The 20,627-nt window shown below is 33.8% G+C and overlaps 1 protein-coding gene across 2 annotated transcripts in view; it reads left to right on the forward strand.

Annotated features, from left to right (window-relative positions):
* Positions 1-4,224: 4,224 nt before the first annotated feature.
* The window catches only part of LOC136979449 (repetitive organellar protein-like), a 48,801-nt gene continuing 32,398 nt past the window's right edge, over positions 4,225-20,627 (forward strand). Inside the window, exons 1-2 of one of the 2 annotated variants that reach the window (XM_067275460.1) lie at positions 4,225-4,293; positions 15,146-15,292. In XM_067275460.1, coding sequence (XP_067131561.1) covers positions 15,146-15,292 — 147 coding nt within the window. In that variant the 5' untranslated portion in view covers positions 4,225-4,293. Of the gene's footprint in view, positions 4,294-14,981; positions 15,001-15,145; positions 15,293-20,627 lie in introns of those variants that run through there. The other variant, XM_067275459.1, reaches the window with a different exon arrangement.

The raw sequence follows: 20,627 nt of genomic DNA on the forward strand, positions 1-20,627 counted from the left end.
CAACCTCCTGACGAACTGTCAGGAAGGATGGACTGCTCCATTTAAGTAAGTAAGGCCTAGGGTCCATTCGTACGTGCGTGGTGGCGGAAGAGACGTACCTGACAAAAACCGACAAAAAAGAAACATAAAATAAACATATACTACGTACAAAATAGTTTGCTTTAGGACAATCGGCCGTTCGGACGTCCCGAGCGTCGATGCGGTTCTTCGACGGTCGATCGAAGGTGGCCCCGGGACAGTGGCGTGGACGAGTCTGTAGGGCACGGGGAGACTTCGTCCGTTGGAGTCGGGGACGCGGTCTAAGTCTGAAGTGGCACGGGTTACGGGTTGGCACAATAGACGAGAAATTGTATTTTTATTTTTTATTATTTTTTTTTTTTTGCGCGTTGACACACGGCGTTTTGGTTATCCGGAAAGTTAACCGAGTGCCGGGTGTCCTCGGAGATTATATCGATCTCCGTTCTTTCTTTCGTCCATTTGATCGGTCGTTCTCTCTCGATCACGCTTCCCGAGTGGTCGGTCCCCGGTTACTAAACGTAACGAGACTCCTACCCGGAGAGCGAGAAAAGTCAAAATCGAAGACGAATTCGATGTTCTACCGATCATAGGACGACTTCCTTCCGCGATTTACGGTTTCTGCCCGGCAGTTTGATATAAACGACGGGTGTCCGACTACGAACGACTTTTACCTACGTTTTTTTAAACTAATAAATTTTTCTCTAAATTAACCGTTTTTTCGCGTCTTTCGTGACGGGTCAGACCCGTCCGATACGTGACATTTCCATAAGAGTTTTAAACAAATACTGAAAATGACAAAATAAACAATTTATGTATTTTAATTCTAAAATACAAATAAGACATGCATAATACAAATTGATACGAAACAAACAATGATGGAAATCTTGTTTTTTTAATTTTTTATAAACTAATTCTATTCGGCGATTTTTTCCGCCAAGTCGTTAATTACTTTATCGTAAAAGTCGCCGGTCGTTGACTCCGTCGACGTATTTAAAAGCTCTTTTTCTATCGAAAGCGACGCTAGCGACCACAATTTTTCCTCCGACCGACCGAGTGTTTCTGGCTAATGTACGAATTTGCTCCGTGGTCGAAAAACTGCGCTCGGCAGACCCACCGGTAGATGGTACCGTAAAAATTCACGATATTAAATCGTATGATTCTTTCGGTACGTCTTTGTTCGGATCGACATTAATTATAAAATGTTTTATGTTCAAGAGTTACTCGTCGATATAGTCCGGACACGATTATAAATATCGCGATTCGCTACGTAATTTAGATAAATCAAAAAATTTCCCATAAAATTTACTTGATTTAAAGAATTAAAACACGCTTGGAAAAATTGTTAATAATTTTAATATTATGAAAAACATGTAAAAGTGATAAAAATTCTAAAGATTTTATGTCTGAAAATCAGTCAATATAATTACGGTATAATTTAAAGAAAATTATAATTAAATATAACTTTGCAAAGAAACGTACTGCACATAAAAATAACATCGAATACTCTTTACTTTTTAAATCTTAAACAATTCACTTAATAGCTCCCTACCCAGTGATAGAATAAGCTAAGGGATAGAAGCGTTACGCGTGTGTAGCTTCCACCAACTAAACCGAGTGAGGTTGGTGCTCTGTAAAGCGCACGCGCCAATGCCCTCTGGCTGTTTTACACCATTCAGTTATTGTCGCCGTGGAAGCTGTCCCGTAAGTGCTTCCATACCGCCACTGATATTCGAATAGCAATCTTATTTTTTTCACATGTAGTATAGGAATTTGGGTTAAAGTTTACCTAGGAAATCCCAATGGCGGCGTTTCTGTTAGGTTAGGTTAGATTAACTATATTTTTAGTAGACATTTCCTTTTTTTTCGTTTGTTCAATGACTACCGTGAATCAATAATTAGTGACGTTTAGCACATGGCGGCCTGCCGGCGGCTCCCCTCCTGGAGGTCAGTCGGGAGCACGAACAGTCGGAAGCGCGGCCATAGCGCCACCATTTTTTTTTTAACTCTTTCCGCACTGTGGGCACTAAGAGGGCCTCTTTTAGAAGGCCCATTATGGGTTCGGCCAGGCCCGCAATGGGGCGACCGGGTGGTGAGGGACGGGGCCCGACATATTCGAACGGACCACTCCCCGAAAAATTCCTGGGGATTTTCGACCCGTTCGGATTCGATCTTGGGTCCCCCAGAGCGGTAGGCTGCCACCTTAACCGCTCGGCCATCCGGCCGTCATAGAGCCACCATTGGGGTTCCCTAGGTATACTTTGACCGAAATTTGTAATAAGATACATAATGCAGTTATAATAAAATATTAATTTTAATTAATTTAAAGTACGTTAAAATATGAAAATTTATATTTTAGAAACTACAAAGTAAGGTCATTGGAAGGCGGAAACGGCGCTTCCACCGCTTCCGATGACGGCGCACCGCTGGTGGCCGAGTGGACTCTGTCTTCGCTCATAACGGTGGAGACCAGACGCTAAACACTGGGAGTTCGGTCGTAGGTTCGCGCCGCGCTCGGACGGGCTGGCAGCATGGAGTTTTTCCGGGTTTTCTCCACGTCCATAATCGCCCAAATAGCCCCAATCGCCCCAATCGCCCAGCTTCCCATAAAAGTCCTTCCGGAAAGGCATTCTATCTCTCCTCGCGTACGTTTAGGACGGCTCTTCGGTCGCCTAGCGATCAACTACAAGTCTCTCGGAGTAAAGGGCTAACAGCCAATAAACTCCGTACGAACCTCTTAGCACGAAGAAAGAAATCAATCAGTACAGAAAAATGTAAACTGTCGATGCTGCTCTTTGTAACTGCAATAGACACACTAATCAGGACAATAAAAGAAGACAAACATATAGAGGGTCTGCGAGTTTCCGGTTGTAAAACTCAAACAAAGGTAATAGCACAGGCAGACGACTTAACCCGCTTTTGTACCACCGAAAGGAGTATAAGAAGACTAGCTCAGCTGCTGCAACACTTTGAAACAATATCAGGGTTAAAGGTCAACATCCGGAAGACGGTCGGAATCAAATTAGGCGGCTGGCGAAAGACACCGATATATCCGCACAACTAAATCAAATGGAAAACCGAAGCAAAAATTCTGGGAATTCCTTTCGGCGAGGTTAAAGAAACATTACAAAGAAAATTTGACTCGATAATTGAAAAATGTAAATATATAGCAGTGGTTCTTAACCTCGAGTGTCGGCCGGATGGCCGAGCGGTCAAGGTTAGCAGCCTGCCGCCCTGGGGGACCCGGGATCGAATCCGGACGGGTCGAAAAATCCCCAGGAATTTTTCGGGGGTGGTCCGTCCGGATATGTCGGTCCCCGTCCCTCACCACCCGGCCGCCCCATTGTGGGCCTGGCCGAACCCATAATGGGCTTGCTTTAAGAGGCCCTCTTAGTGCCCACTGGGCGAAAAGAGTTACAAAAAAAAAAAAAAAAAAAAAAAAAACCTCGAGTGCGTACACCCTCAGAGGTGCGAGAGAAATTTCAAAAAAAAAACAATACGCGTATGGAAATGGAAAAACTAGACTTAGAACAGTTCTGGAGTAAACAGTTAGAAGCTTATCCACAACTGGCAAAAGCTGCACTAGAGACACTTTTACCATTTGCCACCACCTACCATGGTGAAACGGGATTTTCAGCACTTTTGCACGTCGAAACAAAAGCCGGAAATGGCTTAAATGCATCTGACGACTTAGCTTGGCTCTTTCAAAAAAGAGCCTGGTTTTAATAGAATTATTACGAATAAACAACAACCTAGCCATTAAAATTTAAATATTGCTTTTTGTTATATAGTAATATATATTGTAAATAAACACGACATTTGTTTATGCAATAAATGTTTTTTTCTTAAATAAAAAAATATACACGCATTTTTTTAAGGGGGGTGCAAGAGCTTATTTTCATATCCAAGGGGGTGCCGACCACTAAAAAGGTTAAGAACCGCCGATATAGAGTAAACAACGTAGGTAGTAGAAACATCAACCTAAGAGGATAAGCCTTAATATATAATACGCAAATATGCGGCAAGATTCAATTTATGGCAAATTTTATCTCAATTCCCCGCGACGTAATTAGAAAAATTGAAACATTAGGTTTTAAAACATTAATATGGAATAACAAACCAGATAAATTAAAAAGACACATAAACGGAAGTGAAATTTCACCCGATTACGTGGCAACTCGGCCCACGTCATTCCCGACGAAAACACGCTAGAGGGCACTTTCGGTCAGCGGTATGTTCGACGGACGTACGGAACGTAATCTCTGAGGATATCCGCAGGTTTTGTCTTAAATGAATTTCTACATATTTTAACGATATTTTAACGCATTTCGGTCTTATATCGTAAGCGTAAAGTTTTAAATAAAGGAATTGCGCGTGAGTAACCTACTTGCAAACTTGGCAGAAGTTTGGAGATTTCGCCCGTCGTGTTTACCTGTGCATTTCTTATCGTATTCGGAAATGCCGTTATTTATTAGCACAAAGACGTTTCGTTTTTCAATTGATTACCACATCGAGTTTTCCGACCGGCGGTTTCGCGACAATCAAATGCATTTCGTGCCTCGTTCTTGGTCGCTTCCAAGCAATGCCCCGTAAGTCAATATTCGATGGATGTTAACCTTTACGATTTATGCCACTAACTACAGTTTTGAATCCAGCAGATAAGATCTTGTCTTTCTTCACAAGCCGTAAAAATATAGTTTTTCTTTAACAAAAGTAACAAAATACGTAAATACTTTACACCTCATCAAAAAACTACTTTGGTCCCATTTTGTATCGTAGTGACAAATAGATTAAATTTTGTCCCTTTATCTTGGCCTAGAATTCGGTTTTTGAATGTCTGGCAACCTTTAACCTGTATTAAGAATTAACTATTTATAAATTTTGAATGTTCGAATCGTGGTTTTACTTAAATTTCTTGTAATTATCGTCGCGGCGGTCGGGTTCGAGTCGTCGACTCGACGGTCGAGAAGCGCGGCCGTGGAGGTAAACTCGATTTTCGTCGGGGAAGGCGGAGGTGCCGGAATAAATTTTACGTCGGCGATTTTGCCAGACTCCTCGGGAATTCCGTCGGTGGGTTTCGGAGATTTAAATATTGCGTTTTCCCGTGCCGTTTGAAAATTACAAATTCGTTACTCTCGCTCTCCAAAATGGTATAATTAAGGGATATTTTGTGACGTGCGTTTAATTTAAAGTCGTTTTTAAACGACCTGGTTATTTTGAAATGCGGGTAAAAGTAATTATTTTTTTACAATCGATAGCTCGCCAATGGTGCTATAAAATTTGTCGTCGCTTGATAAATTACTAAGTTTAAAATTAGTTAGTTTCGGGCTGGAAGGCGACCGTGGAAACCGGATACGCTTATTACCTGGGCATTTATTTACCAACTATTAATGACGCGTGGAATGAGTAGAGTAGACCTATACGTTATCTTAGTTTTAGAATGTTTATAGTAAAATGTAAGTATATTAATTTAATCTGGCAGCTCTTAGTCTCTCTTTTGTTGATTACCGATAATGTACTGTAAGTATGGGCCGAAATCGTGAGTTTTTAGAAAAGCAATTTGAATTAGAAAACTTTCTTAAGAAGTGTATATTTTTCTACGGATCTATAAAACTAGAGAAAATGAAAAGATTTCTGAATAGATTTTTAGGATTAATACTTCCCTGGCTGTTATATGTAACGGAGGAAAAGTATGGCGATCGGCCAAAAAGCGACTCCTTTGGATTTTCACATTTTTGGACTCGGGGGACCTTAAAACGTAAAGAAATGCAAAAAATTCTTCCGGGGATTTTTCCGTATGCGTGGACGTTTGTCCGTGTTTGGCACTGTTTTGTTCGCCGTCTTCGAAGCTTAATAACTGCTGCGCTTTTTCTCGAAATTTTTCGGGGTAGTTTGTTTCTTGGGGATCGACGATATTAAATTTTGGCGATTATAGGTCGAGGGGAAGATAAAGAGGACGGCGCGTATCTCCGGTAGGGTCGGACTTGATGACGATTTTACCGGTTATTGGCATTTACGAGTTTTTATAAAACCCGTCCCTACCCTCGAAATTAAGCTTTTTGCCATTTTATAATAAATAGTTAAAAATATAAAAAGTTTTTAAAATAAAATATAACAAATAATGCTATCGAATGTTGCTGGGAAAGTTAAACAACTCCTTGCTAGATTGTTTTAAATTGTTGCATTGTATTTAATTATTAAAAAAAGATGGTGTAATTCTTAGTGATTGTTCTGGCAAAAAAAATAAATTGTAAAACTTGCTTATTTTCTAAAATAAATTTAACTTGGGGACAGTTTAATCTAGTATTTGTAATTGAAATTTTGTTAAAAAAAAGAAAATGCGGGTAGTTTCTTCTTAATATTTTATACATTAACAAGATTTAAATAAATATATAAATGCTCGAGTATATCTTTGCGGTATTAATACGGTAGGACTCTGCGTATCCGCCGCGTACTTTTTAACGCCGGTTAAACGATTAGAAACTGGGCTATCCGGATCTAAAGTAAACAATAATATAAAGACTATTATTTAATTACGAGACATTAAGATGTTAATTAAGTACCTTAAATTTATTTCAAATTGAATACTGACCGTATTAATAATAGCTTTATAGTTAAGTTCTGAAAAATTTGATACTAGAGAGAGGCATTGGCATTGGATGCCATCTCTTATTAAATTTAACAATTATAATTAAATTAATAAGAGTTTTGTAGAAATTTTTATCTCGTGCGTGGTGATTAATATGATATTTAAAGAAAAACGAAATATACGATTAATAAAATTTATTTACGCGGTGGGTAGTTCGGATTAATGTGCAATAAGTAACCGATTAAGTGTCGGACATTTGAAGTGCTTAAAGGTCGACGACACTAAATTCTAGACTTTGTTCTTTGTTTTGAATTTATTCGATGATAATTCTGTAATTAAAGTTAAATATTCAAGAATTTAACATTTTTATTACTAAAATATTATTATTATGATTATGTAAGATTAAGACTTTCGTATTAAAGATTTTTTTAATTAAAACAAATGTTATGTGATCTAATAATAAACTATCAAATTATTATATAATAATTTTGTATCAGAATATAACTTTATTAATTATAATAATAATACTATTGTTATAAATTTGTTATTAATTCGTGTAAACAGCTTGCCAAGATAGTGTTTACACAAATTAATGATACATCTCAATATTTATAAACAGTTTGTTATGATATAACTTGTAATATTTCTTTTACCAATTATAAACAGTTGGAACTCTTTTAACGTGGTTTTTATAGACCGGGTGCAGTTTGTAAAGAAAATCATTGTTGTCTGGTAGCTGTCGATACTTTACTCCGAACAAGAGTCTGTTTACTTTCTGTTATAATGTATTTGAAGTAAACATCAAAAGTCGACAAGTATTGTTTGAAATACTGTAGTTACTAATTTGTTATTGAATTTACTAATGTGCATTTTAAAAATTTAAAGACAATTATCGGAGATTATTTTAAAATAGTAGGAATTTTTGCATGCCGTCTTATAATGATAGGGTAAATGTGAAATTCGTATAACTCAAAAGTGTATCCCTATATCTATCGTTATGCTGGTCAGAAAAATAATTTGACGTAACTGGAGAAGTATCAAACAAAAGTACGTCTCGTATAACTCCGGAAATATATTTAGTCGATCAAAAATGTTTTTGACCTACTTTCGTAGGCCTTCTTTGGTTGGAACGTCAAACTAAAGTGAGAAAAGAACAAAAAAATATTTGGAAAATGATAACGCAATGAAAATAATTTAAAAAGAATGGGAAGAACATTCTAAATTAGTTGAACGTTTGTACGATTCAAATACGAGGGATATAAAAAAATAAATACGTGTTATAATCAAAACCTAAAAAATAAATACGAGCAAACGTACGTGGTACAAAAATAAAATATGGTTGAACCTCTGGTTACGAATGCCCCCGTTTGTGAACGAAGTTTTAAATGCCGTATTTGCTCCGGTTGCAATACGACGACTCGGTTTCCGAACGAACTACCTGGCGGAGCCGGCCGCCGGCGGTCGACTTCCTATACTTCCGACGCTAACGAAAATCGACGACGGGACAACCGATTCGGTGGTGGTGCCGAGATTTGCCCGGCGTCGTTAGACGTTTGAACGCAAACCGTCGACGACATTGTTATTCGAATCGGATTTCGATGCGTGTGTAGGTAAGATACTATTTCTGGTTTTTGGTACTCGTCACAATTAACTTTAAATTTAATTAATAAAAACTGCGTTAATTGACATTGTAATAATATAAATGACATCCAGTAATTCGTATTTAAAGATGCTCAACTCAAATTAAATAAAATATTTATTATTAAATATATTATTTTTTATATTATTTCTCATTAGTACGTAACGTTCGGCATTATATTTATCAATATTAATTAAATGCAAGAACTTGTAATATCTTTTAGAAAAACATGGGTATATGTAAGCCAGAAAAAAATTTAATTATCATACAAAAATATTATTAATTACTTTTCTGAATTTTCAGGAAAAGTAAACAATAGCAAATTATTGCTCATGGAAGCAACAATTGTGCATTTAACTCTATTTAATGTTTTTAAATTATGAACAACAGCACTAGAAACAAAGGAAATCTTACACCGTGGTAAATTGATGTTGAACTAATGATATCGTTTGTGTTAAATGGAAAATGTAAATTGCTCGATCGTTGTTGTACCGTGCTTTGGCCAATGGTGTTTTGCATATCTTTAGTCGCGTGATTTTCTCGAAGTTGTTCGTCTATGTATCTGTAATCTGTGGAACTGGCAGTGGCACGGTATCACTTTGCAACAAATTGTTTTTTGACTTTGTCGTGCATTATTTCTTCTGGTTTTTTTTTACTCCGTAAGCTATCATGGGATCTAAGAACGATAGTGTAAGCATAAAGGAAATGAGAAAATAACAATAGAGATGAAGAAAAAGATTGATACGGAAGCACGAAAATGGTGTTTGCATCTTGGATCTGGCTTTGCAGTTCGAGTTAGGAAAGTCGTCGATCTGTACTATTCTCGAGAACAAGGAAGCAATAAAGGATGCTAATATTGTTAAAGGAGTCACTATGATTACAAAAAAAAAATTGCAGACATTAGAAATGGAAAAGTTGCTCAAGGTTTGGTTCAATGAAAAGCAGTTGGGTCAGCAACAGTATTTTGGAGACTATCATTTGTGAGTAAGCAAAGTTTTTGCACCAAAATTTGCTCAAGAAAACATCAGGTTCAAGTTTTGAGACTGAAGTGTTTAAGGCTAGTCAAGGCTGGTTTGGAAAGTTTAAGAAGTGAAATGGCATACACAACATGGTTTGGCATGGAGAGGCTTCAAGTGTGAACAAAAAAGATGCAGAAAAGTTTGTAAAAGAATTTGGTGTGCGCGCGAGCGCTGAGGGTTTTGTCCCCCAGCAAGTGTTTGTGATGAAACTGACTGTTTTGGAAAAAAATGCCAAACAGTACATACATAACCCAGGAGGAAAACGTTTTTCCTGGACACAGGCCAATGAAAGACAGGCTAATTCTTTTGCTTTGTGGCAATGCTGTTGGCAATTTTAAGATGAAATTGTTGCTTGTATATCATACTGAATAGAACTTCCTCAAAAAACTGGAACAGTATATATAGATTTGAACATACATCTAAGCACTAATTTTCCAGCAAATAAACGTAAACAAAGTTACACTTTGAACGTTTTCGGCCACAAATGAAGAAGGCCAATAAATTTGTGGCCGAAAGCGTTCGAAGTGTAAGTTTGTTTACGTTTATTTGCTGGAAAATTAGTGCTTAGGTGTATGTTCGAATGCTTGTATATCATTTGGAGAACCCCGTGTGTTTAAGAGAAATAATGTTACAAAAAGATTGAGTGATTTTTTTTAAAGAATATTTTTAGGAAAATATATTTTAAAAAAAGAAATAGTCTAATTTTAAGAAATAATTTTAAAATAAATTTTAACTGTTAAGCGAAAGGGTATATTTTAATTTGAGGTTTTGGTGAGGTAAAGCAAGTAACTTACAGAGTACTAGCTGTTACCCGCAACTTTGCCCGTGCGGATTTTGCAAGAAAACACCATTTATATTCGGTATTTCACAACCATAGTAATTGCTACATAACACTGCCAAGAACAAGAATTGCCGAGAATCAAACAAACCATTTTCGATTTGATCAATTTTCTGGAACATTTACAATTGTTCTATAATCAAACCAATACGCAATAACAAATTTGAATTTAAAACAGTTTGAATATTTGGTTAAAAAATCGAAATATATAAAAATTTTTATAACAACATCCGAAATGTTATCGATTTAATACACCTAAGTACTCAATGAAGGCTAAATATAGTCGAAAACAAAAAATTGCATGTAAAATAGTACGGTAGAAGCCGTTCTTCGGGTTAAGCCTTAATGTTCTCCCCCTCCTCTAGCGGGGAATTTTGAAAAATCCCTTCATAGCGTGCACTTTCGTGATGTACCCTAACTGCGTACCAAATTTCACCTCTAGGTTCGGCAGTTTGCTCCGGGCGACGACGAATCAGTTAGTCAGTCAAGACAAGTAATTTTATATATTTAGATTTCTAAAAGAGTATATCTAGTCACAGCACTTCATTTATTTTTTAAACTATAGTAATGTTTTATATGCTTCACTAGTTGGGTAAATATTTTCATCCTACTATTCATAGCGTGCGCTCAACCAGATGTTCTCGGAAACAGTTCCGTATACATCTGTTCCTATTCAAAATAATTTCAAGATTTTCTGAATTATCTATCAAGTTTTCTGTTAATATAAAATAAACTTCTGTTTATTGAATTGCACAACAATATAATATGATAATACTGTGTGATTTTTTTATACACTTTTTTAAATTAAAATTATTTATGAAATTTATTTCTTCAAGATTTTTAAAATATCTACACTGGAAAAACTGATAAAGTTCTAAATCTATGTTACTTTTGAGTTAATAGTTTTGGATCATGTTAATTTTTCTATTGATGAAATATAAGAATTTTGAAAGAGTTTTAGAAAATTTCACAAACGACTTCTTGAGTAATGCAAAAAGTATTTATAATTTATAATATGAAATATAAAGAAGTTGACAAAAAATTTCACATTCAATGTTAAATATATAGAAAATATTTATATAATAAATTAAATATTTAAGAAAACTCTCAAAATATTAAACTTATAAAAGAAATTAAATTTAAAACATTACTTTTTGTTTATAATAACTTGTTATTTTTTTAAAAGTTATTAGAACATGAAATTTTTAATCTTTTATATTTATTTAATTAGTTAATAGATTTCTCTATCAACATATCAGTGCAGTTTTCACTTTAATCCAATTTCCTCTTATTCTATGTGCAAAGTGTTTTTTCTACAGTGCAATAAATTGATTGATATAAACAAAACTGAGACTAAAATATCAGTTTAAACATCTTATATATACATTTTGTTTTTTCCAATGATGTAAGAGAAGTTAATGTTACAAAATCATTTTCTTATTCATTTATAATTTATTGTAATATTTTTATAAGTTAAATTATGGTGTGTTGTATGATGTTTGTGTATATATTGTATATATTGGGTTGTTAGGAAAGTAGGAAAAAAACAATTTTCTTATAATATATAAATATTTTTTTGAATTATATAGATATATAGAGAAATATTCACATGAAGAGGCGTTAAAGAACATTAAAATAAATGTTTTATTTTCCTGCGAGTGCTTTCGACATATTTAAAAATGTCGTCTTTGGGCAGAAATAGAATTCAAACAAACTTTTTAGAACAAAACGGCATTAGCCACATGAAATGTAACAAGTTTAAAATAAGAGAACACAAAACATTATATTTAAAAACGTATGCGTAACGACGTCACGCGTGCATCCTGCCGTGCAAAACCACGAATGGCGTTAGCCATTTAGAACGTAACGCAAAACTTGAACTTAAATTTGCATAACATCGACGCGCATGCGTTTAGAGTGCAGAGAACGGGAACGGCAATTGGCCGTTTTTAACAAAAAAGGTTAAAAACAATAAAGTTTACAGAAATAATTTAAATACACGTAACATCTTCGCGCACACGCCTTACTGCACAAGGAAGGCACGGATATTGAAACGGATGTAATGAAGGTGTTTTATCCATTTGTACAGATTGATCCAAGTGCCGGGCAACTCGAGAGTGGGAGAATTACAAGGAGACAGCAGTGTGGCGAAGAGGGCCTCCCAAATGTGCACCAATCTCCTTTCATCACTGCACGGTCCCAAAGTGGGGCGTGGTGGTGCCGTACAACCGACTTGGACAACTCGGTGTCGCAGCTGCCCCCTGCGACAGACCGTCGGTGTTTTGCTATATGGGTGGACGGCATCCCGGCGGTCGCCCCTACGTAGTGGGTGTGTGCCCCCGGCAGTGGGTTTTTCGACGGAATAGAATATATGCCAGACTTTTCTAGGATCGAAATTACATCTCGGTCGTTACATAATAACCTCCTCAGATTAGGGCGAGGGGTAATAGCTAATAGTAAATTATTTTGTCTAAAAATCTGACAAATCCGGGTTGTAACGCGGCCACAGAACGGCAGGGAGGGGCGGACTATAGTCCGGTCTCTCGGATTACGTAAGGTAGTGGCCGGGAAGAGAGATCTTTCAACTTTCTCTATGTTAGTAAAATAGTTGGCGTGACGTCTGCTCGAAGTATTTAATTTACCTATATAGATATAAATTATAGAGATAGAAAACACTTTTTCTAGTGAATGAATTCCTTCAAGCTCGAAGGAATTCTTTTCAATTGTACAATAAAATGGTAAATAACTCATTAGTATACAAGTTTGCTGCAATAACAAAATGATTTAAACATAAGCCGTAACATTTTAAGCACCAAAAGTAACGTGGCTCGAACTCTGGCACTTAAAAAGTTACGGCCTGCACACAAAAAAAATCCAGCAATTAAATTTAATAAAATAATAACGTTTTCGATTAGCTTCGCCGACCTTCGTCGGTTACATTTTTTTCATCTATCTATCCAGTTAGTGCAAAATATATTGATACGGTCTGCACATAAATTCAACTCCAAAATACAGTCACTTACGGTCCACTATTGCCACAACATTTTTTGCAGCAGAAAATATTGCATTTAGAATTCATTTTTTCAATAAATATATTTAGAGAAAAATGACATTTACAACATTATGGCATTGCATGCTTCATAATAAAAATTGAGTCAAATTAGATTTACGTGAGTAAAAGTTATTACAGTGATTTTATCATTAAGAATTATTAATTGAATAGCTTTTCTTATAGAAATTAAAAGTTTGGTGATAAATTAAATACCTAGTTATTGCATTATAAATGAACAATTCTAACTGAAATTTGTCAAATTTAATTTGTCATTTTGTACTTCATAGATCTTTAACTAATAATAATATGTTTAGCATATAAATTATTATTAGTTTACATATAACAACAAGCCCAATTTAGAGAAAAAATTGCTGTTTTATTCTAATTGTTCTAAAATTTAATTTGAATTTGTTCTGATGTATGTATTCTATGCTATATTATTAAAAATTGTTAAATGGAAGATTTTAAGCTGAAGATGGCCAGATTTTGACCAAAAACATTTCTTTTGTGTAAATAAAAATTAATGAACATAAATAGATAAAATTTTCATTGTTATTTTAATCACTATTAATTGTTAATACTGTTAACAGTACCACTAATTAATAATTAATCATTATAATTATTAATGATTAATCAATTTGAATATATATGTATAAGATAATTATTTTAATGTTTTTCAATTTTTATATTACATCTGTAATTGTAATATTGGTTTTAATACTTAAAAATATTGAATTTGTTTTTAGCAATCTTCAAAATGAATTCATTATTATGCTATATATGCATAAAGGATTTAAATGTGTCTAATGGAGCATTCCATTTGAACTGCAAACCTCTGCGCTTGACACCATCCAATTTTTTTCAAACTTCACATAGTTTAGTCTTGAACTAAAATCTACAAATAACTCCCAGACACTTTTGCATACTTATTCCGGCAAGTACCGGTACATTTATTGGAAAAGTAAATATTTTCGGTCGCTTTCGGGAACCTTTGTCGGGTCGTCGTTTATTCTACGAATCGAATGCATTAATCGAAATTTTAAAAAGAACGTTCTATTATTTGAATTATATGTTTTTAGCTTGTATTAGTATTTAACTTTTTTGACTCTTGATTAAATGTCATAATAGAAAATGTAAGGAAAGCCAATATATTTAATATTTTATAGAATTATGATTGGTGTAAATAATAAAATTCCAGATTTGTATTTTCAGTTGATGGTTGTTTTAAAATTTGAAAATGTATAAAATTGCAGTCTTTGCCACCTATGGATTGCAGAGATCGACAAAGGACGAGTCGTACCCAAAATGCACGGTCGTAATTACGTCGCGTCTCATCTCGCGTATTTCTTCGATTTGTAATTGGCAGGCGATGCTATCGACCGGAATAAAAATTTCCTTCGACCCGTCTTTAGACCGAAGAAAAGGACCGTTCCTCGTCGCGTTCGAAATCGGTTTATACGCGACAAATACTTCACGGCATTCAAAGACAGAAGAACAAGAAGTCTGCTACAAAATTAGATGTTGAAAAAACTAATTTTGGAAATTTTACAATTTTTAAATTGAAGAATGTTTAGACGAATGAAATTTTTATTTGTGCTACAACTTTTTTAAATTTTGGTCTGTGGTGATTACTATTGGAAGATCAGTGATAAAAATACACAAATTGTATAATATTTATAAGTTGGTGTATGAACTTCTGAACTTTGATCACTGTCACTTTTACATTTAGGCCTATCATGTTTTAGTTGCTTAAGAGACTGTAAGTTAGAAACAAATATTACTTGTTACTTTAAACCATTAGATGTAATATTTCACAATCTATTTTGAATTGTGTTTTAGCAAGAAATGGTAAAATAAGTTAATGGATATTTTGTAGACTTAATATTTTAAATAACAATTAACATACACTAATTTTAATATGTGAAATTAGCATTTTATAGGTTAAAAAAATTAATTTTAAATATTAAATCTGTTAATATATTTATTTTTATAGATGATGGACAAGAATAATTTTTCATTGTTGCCACTTTCATCAAAAGAAGATTGTTTAGAAAATGTAGAAAGAAAAATTTGTAATGCAGTAAATATAAGAAGAAAATTAGATGTATTAAAAAATGTGAATGATGAAAATTTTAATCAGGTAAAATTATTTTTAATAATTTTCTGAATATAACTTAGTGGATAAGTCACATTTTCATCAAAACCTTAAACAGTTCACAAAATTATTATTATATTTAAATGAAGATTTACTGAATTATAAAGTTTTTATTTAAATATTAATGCAATTCGTGTGGAGGACTTTCATTATATTTATTTAAGTAAAAAACCTAAATTATGTTTGCGATAAAGCTTATTTGAATGTCAATAAATATCATAATTATAATTAAATTTATAATAAATAGTCTAATGCTATATTTAATACTTAGTTTTACTTAATTATTAAGAACATGAAGAATGTGCTCAATAGAATGCAGTTTAAATTTCAAAGTTTTGAAATTTATTCTATGGTTACAATGTATCTGATACAACAAACTGTCGAACAAACTAATTAAATAATACAAAATTCAAGTGGAATGTGAATGTTTTTTACAGATAATGGGATATAGGGCAATATTGTTTTAATGCGTGGAGACAAGCAGTTAACACATACATTGCAGAACATTGCCTGTTATTTAAAAGTTTTAACTGATAAATCCCAGTTAGGTTAGACAAAAGTTCTTTCATATGATGTTTTTAATTAAAAATTGCTATTATGTTAATGTTTTTTCTTTTTCTATTAACTCCAGACAAAATAATCATATTTATTTATTTTACTAGTATTCAGTAATTTTGCAAAAGTCAGAAAATAATTTACATAGTAATTAAAAATGTAGAGTTTTTGTGAAAATATATCAGATTTATTGTTCACTCAGAATTTTCCTTCATCTATATACTGTTATATACATACTGCATATTGGAGTTATGAATGAAGATTTTGAAGTGAATTATATTTTTAAAATTGGTTGTTATGGTCTTTGTGCTAAATCAAAACATTATTCTAATCATAAATTAATAAAGTTGACTCATTTTTCAGTGTAACATTTCTAACATGGAATTAGTATCTTGAGATATCTATTTGCAATACACTGGTGGTGCTTTAAACATGCTAGATTTTGCACTAAAATAAATTTTCATTGTTTTCTCTCTGCAAAGAAAAAACAAAATGTGAAGTTTTATATTTTAATGATAATTATTTATTAGGAAAGTAATTATTTGCCTGTAAGGTATTACTATGGAAATGCAGTAAATAAATAAACAAATGATTTTAGTTGTAAATTTAATAAAAACAAATAGGATTTTAATTGCATGTCTGGCTTGAGATTACAATTTTTAGCCAAACTTGAATAGATATAGTACATTTCTTATAGTATATGTTTTTGATTTATCATTGATAGGTCAAATGTTATCTTTAAAACTCATTGAGGAACATTATCTTTAGTGAATGAGAGCAAACTTGTTTATTCAAAAGCAGTCTGAGATAGACCAGGAATGTTGTTAAGGGAAAGCTATACTAAGATGTAGATAGTAATCATCAAAAATATTTGCTGAACTCACTAAATTATTAGCAGTTTGATGAGATAATTAATAAACAAATTTTGAAGGAAAGCTGAAATTAAAGAAGGGGGAGGAAATCTTTCTGAAATTTTTCTAACAATAAATCAGCTCTTTGATAAGTTATAATTTTGAATTATCTAGTACAAGGAAATTTTTGTTAGACATTTGAATAAACTAAATCTAGATTACAAAAGTTATTCTAGATTGAAATTAAATGCATTTAGGTCTGAAATTTGTTTTAGGAAATAATTCATAATATTTTAAAGTTTTAGCCTTTAAAACTTGTTTATCGTGTTTCAGATAGAAAGATAAAGAAATACAACTTTTAAAAATAGAGAGAATGAAGTCAATCTGATTTAGATGAGAAAGGACAAGACTAGCTGTTCGAATAACAGGTCCGTGTTCGGTAACACAGAACACCTAAGTTAGAATTCTGAGTGGCTTAGTGGGCGGAGCTAAGAATAGATAAAAGAAGCTAACTGAACTAGCTAGAATTTTAGTGGTGGGAGGAGTCGGAAACGAGTTCGACATTGCAGCATAACTAGACTTAGCGAGAATTCTGCGTTACTGAGCACAGCCCAAGTTATAAGTAGTAAGATGTGACAATACCAAAATTTCTCCTGATTTTGATTCTGCTGAAAACTCCCAATTCTGATTCTTTTGAATACTTTTTAAAGTTTATTTTAGTTTAGAAAAATTAATGATTCTCATTTTTAGCATAGTACATTTATTAATTAATAAACATAAGCGTAAGAATTGAAAATGATTGTGAAATCCAGAATTGATATTTTGAAAAAAACCCTAAAATTCTCCATTTGTATGTGGATATGAATTATTTTATTGTTGTACTACAAAATAAAGTTGTAATCTTATTTCAGATGAAGTTAACATAGCAACACTACTCTCAAAGAAACTATCAGGTCAGTCCATAAGTTCGTGCGTATTCTTATCTATGAAAAAAGCAACAAAAACATTTTAATTAAATTTTATTTCAATCTATAATGTATTCACCATTATTTTATACAATTTCTTGCCATCTTGATGGTAGCTTTTTAATCCTGTCTTCATAAAAGGATTTTGGTAAACGTGTGGTGTGTTGTGACCGTTACTGGTGTAATTGGCATATTTCTTTACAACCCCAATAGTGAATGCACGTGACTACTTGCAAATGCTGCAAGAGTTTGCCATTGATAACATGCCCCTACAACTTAGACGAGAAGGGTATTTTCGACGTGATGGTGCACCGCCCCATTTTGCTCGTACTGTTCGTGCTTATCTTGATCAAATGTTCCCAAAGCATTGGATTGGTCGCGATGGACCGTTGTTATGGCCTCCCCAATCTCCGGATCTCACACCCTGTGACTTCTGGTTATGGGAGCATGTGTATAGTACAAATGTGAGAGACCTCGAAGACCTCAAGGACAGAATAAAAGGTGTGATATCCAAAATTTCCCCAGAAATGTGTGTTCTGGCACTAAATTGTACTGTTGAACGTTGGTTTGAGTTCATTAATCATGTTGGTGGTCAGTTTGAGACTCTGTATAATGCAAACTTTGAGTAAATGCTTTCTCTCAAATAGTATTCACATAATTTTGATTCACCTAAGATTGTTCACATAATTTTGACTCACCCTGTATTATATTTATTTCAAAATTCCTTGTATATTTTGTTTCTACTTATGGTATATATCATTTGTAAAGTGATAAAGGTTTTAAAGGGTGTTGATTTTTGTCAGATGTCCAAAGGAGGGGGAGTTATAGAAACTTGGACAAACTGGAACAAGAGGGAGGTAAAAATTTCAAGAAAAATTTATGGACAGCCCCATCTTAAATTCTTGCATCTTGTTCCAGGCATTAGCGAGATTGAGGCCGAAGTTTTTAATGCGAAAACGTGAACGTCGGACATTCAGCGCTGCTTTCCTGTAAGCCTAGACGTTTGACAATGGCATTTGGAATGTCAAGCATGATTCCACTGACGTTCCAAACACCATTGTCAAAGGCAGCACCGAATGTCTGACATTCACGTTTTCACGTTGAAAACTTCGGCCTCAACCTCGCTATTTTAACCATGTGTAGGTTCTTCTAATCAGAGCCCTAACACTGCCAGTTTATAGTGCATAGAGTTATGGGAGGCCCGGGCAATGAAGAACAGATTGTAAATGGGTTTTCTAAAGATATTGGTTTTAACCAGACTACTTCCTAAATGTTTGCATCTCTTTTTGAAGTAAGCTTCATAGTCACTTTCTTGTTCCAAGTGCAAGGCGAGGTCATATGGGTTAGTGTTGATGTCACAAATAAATTCCCAGATGTCTGGACATCATTTCAAATGATCAAAGCATCATTAATAAATCTAACATATAAATGATGATAGATGCATACTTAGGTAAAATCAATGATTCTAAAATCTCACGCAGAGTTCCTGAAAGGGGATGCCCATAGGGACACCTCTATTCTGAATGTATGAAGTGCCATCAAATAAAAAAAAGAAAGACTATGTGGCCATGTGTGTTAATTCCAAGATTTGTGGTGTAGTGTAGAAAAGTGCTTGATGTTATGGAGGACGAAGTCCCTGAGATTGCAAAATACTGTTGTAATCCTATAGAAGGATATAAGGCTTCAAAGTTCAGGACTGTGATATATTATTCTTCAAAAAATACATGGTCTTGGAACTTTCTAATAAGAGCTAATTGTTCTGTAATGCTGGAGTTATAGCTGGAAAGGTGCCCAATAACAAATTTATTAAGAATGCTTTAAACATGGATGGTAGGCAAAGAGCTTTTATCTGTGGTGTGTCTTAATTTTCTGCTTAGTTTATCTACTTTTGCCAAAGTAAATAACAGTGTAGAAGGTGAGAGGACAATATCCTTATTCATGTGGAGGTTATTGTCCAAAGATGTGTTGTAAAATGTTTAACTTTAGATTTGTAACCACTCCAGATAGATAGCACCACTGTGCAGTTGGTAGCAGCGATGTAATCTTGTAAAGCTTGATAGTAAGAGAAACGAGATAAGTTATCCGTATCTTTTGATTTGTTGACACGTTTAAGAATAGCACTGTCATCTTTCAGCCATTTTTTGCTGGCAACCACAGAGTCCCAAACAGAGCTAGGTTTGATGTACTACTTTAAACTATTTTGCATGGTAAGAGCAGTCGCCATCAAAAATATTTCTTTTGGATTTTGTTCAGCCTTCAGTTACATGTTCAACTTCAGGAATGATGATTTTAGGTTTGACTTTCAAATGCAGCACATACATCAGGCCATATCAGACAGACTCCAGAAATTGCAGAGATGTGAGATCATCTCAACAAATCAGCGAGTTAAGAAAGCAAGTAAAAAAAGTGTCTTAATTTCCATAATTGCAGCAATAATGTAAAAATAAAAAATGGAATAAAAATTGTACATTTTTAAGGATTTAACTAAAAACTAAACTTTTAGTTGTATCCTTAGAAATGTAGAATTGTGTAAGAAGATGCTAAACTTCATGTATCTGTTTTACTTAGAGATACAAACTTTCCATCTATACTGAAGAGGAATACACTTACATGCATTTATGTAAGTGGAAATAAAAGAACGGATTAATAACAAGTAAGGTCTGTTGTTATCCTTTGTATGAAGTTACTCGAATGTTGAAAATTGGGATAAGAAGAGACTTTTGATCAGAATTTATCTGATGATTAAAAAATGTCATATAAAACAATATTCTAATTGTGTTGTTGAAATTCAAATGTCAACGCCAAGTTATACTTAAAAAAACAACAAAACTTCTCTTATAGTGGAGTTTCTAAAGTTATGTCCACATCTATGTAAAAATGTTGTGGACCATGTTTCATTATCATGTTAGAAATTACAGTTTGTGTAGTTTTTGTGAACAGAGAGACGTT

This window comes from Centruroides vittatus, unplaced genomic scaffold (assembly GCF_030686945.1).
Source record: "Centruroides vittatus isolate TY-2023 unplaced genomic scaffold, ASM3068694v2 contig_620, whole genome shotgun sequence".
In the NCBI taxonomy this organism is placed as follows: Eukaryota; Metazoa; Arthropoda; class Arachnida; order Scorpiones; family Buthidae; genus Centruroides; species Centruroides vittatus.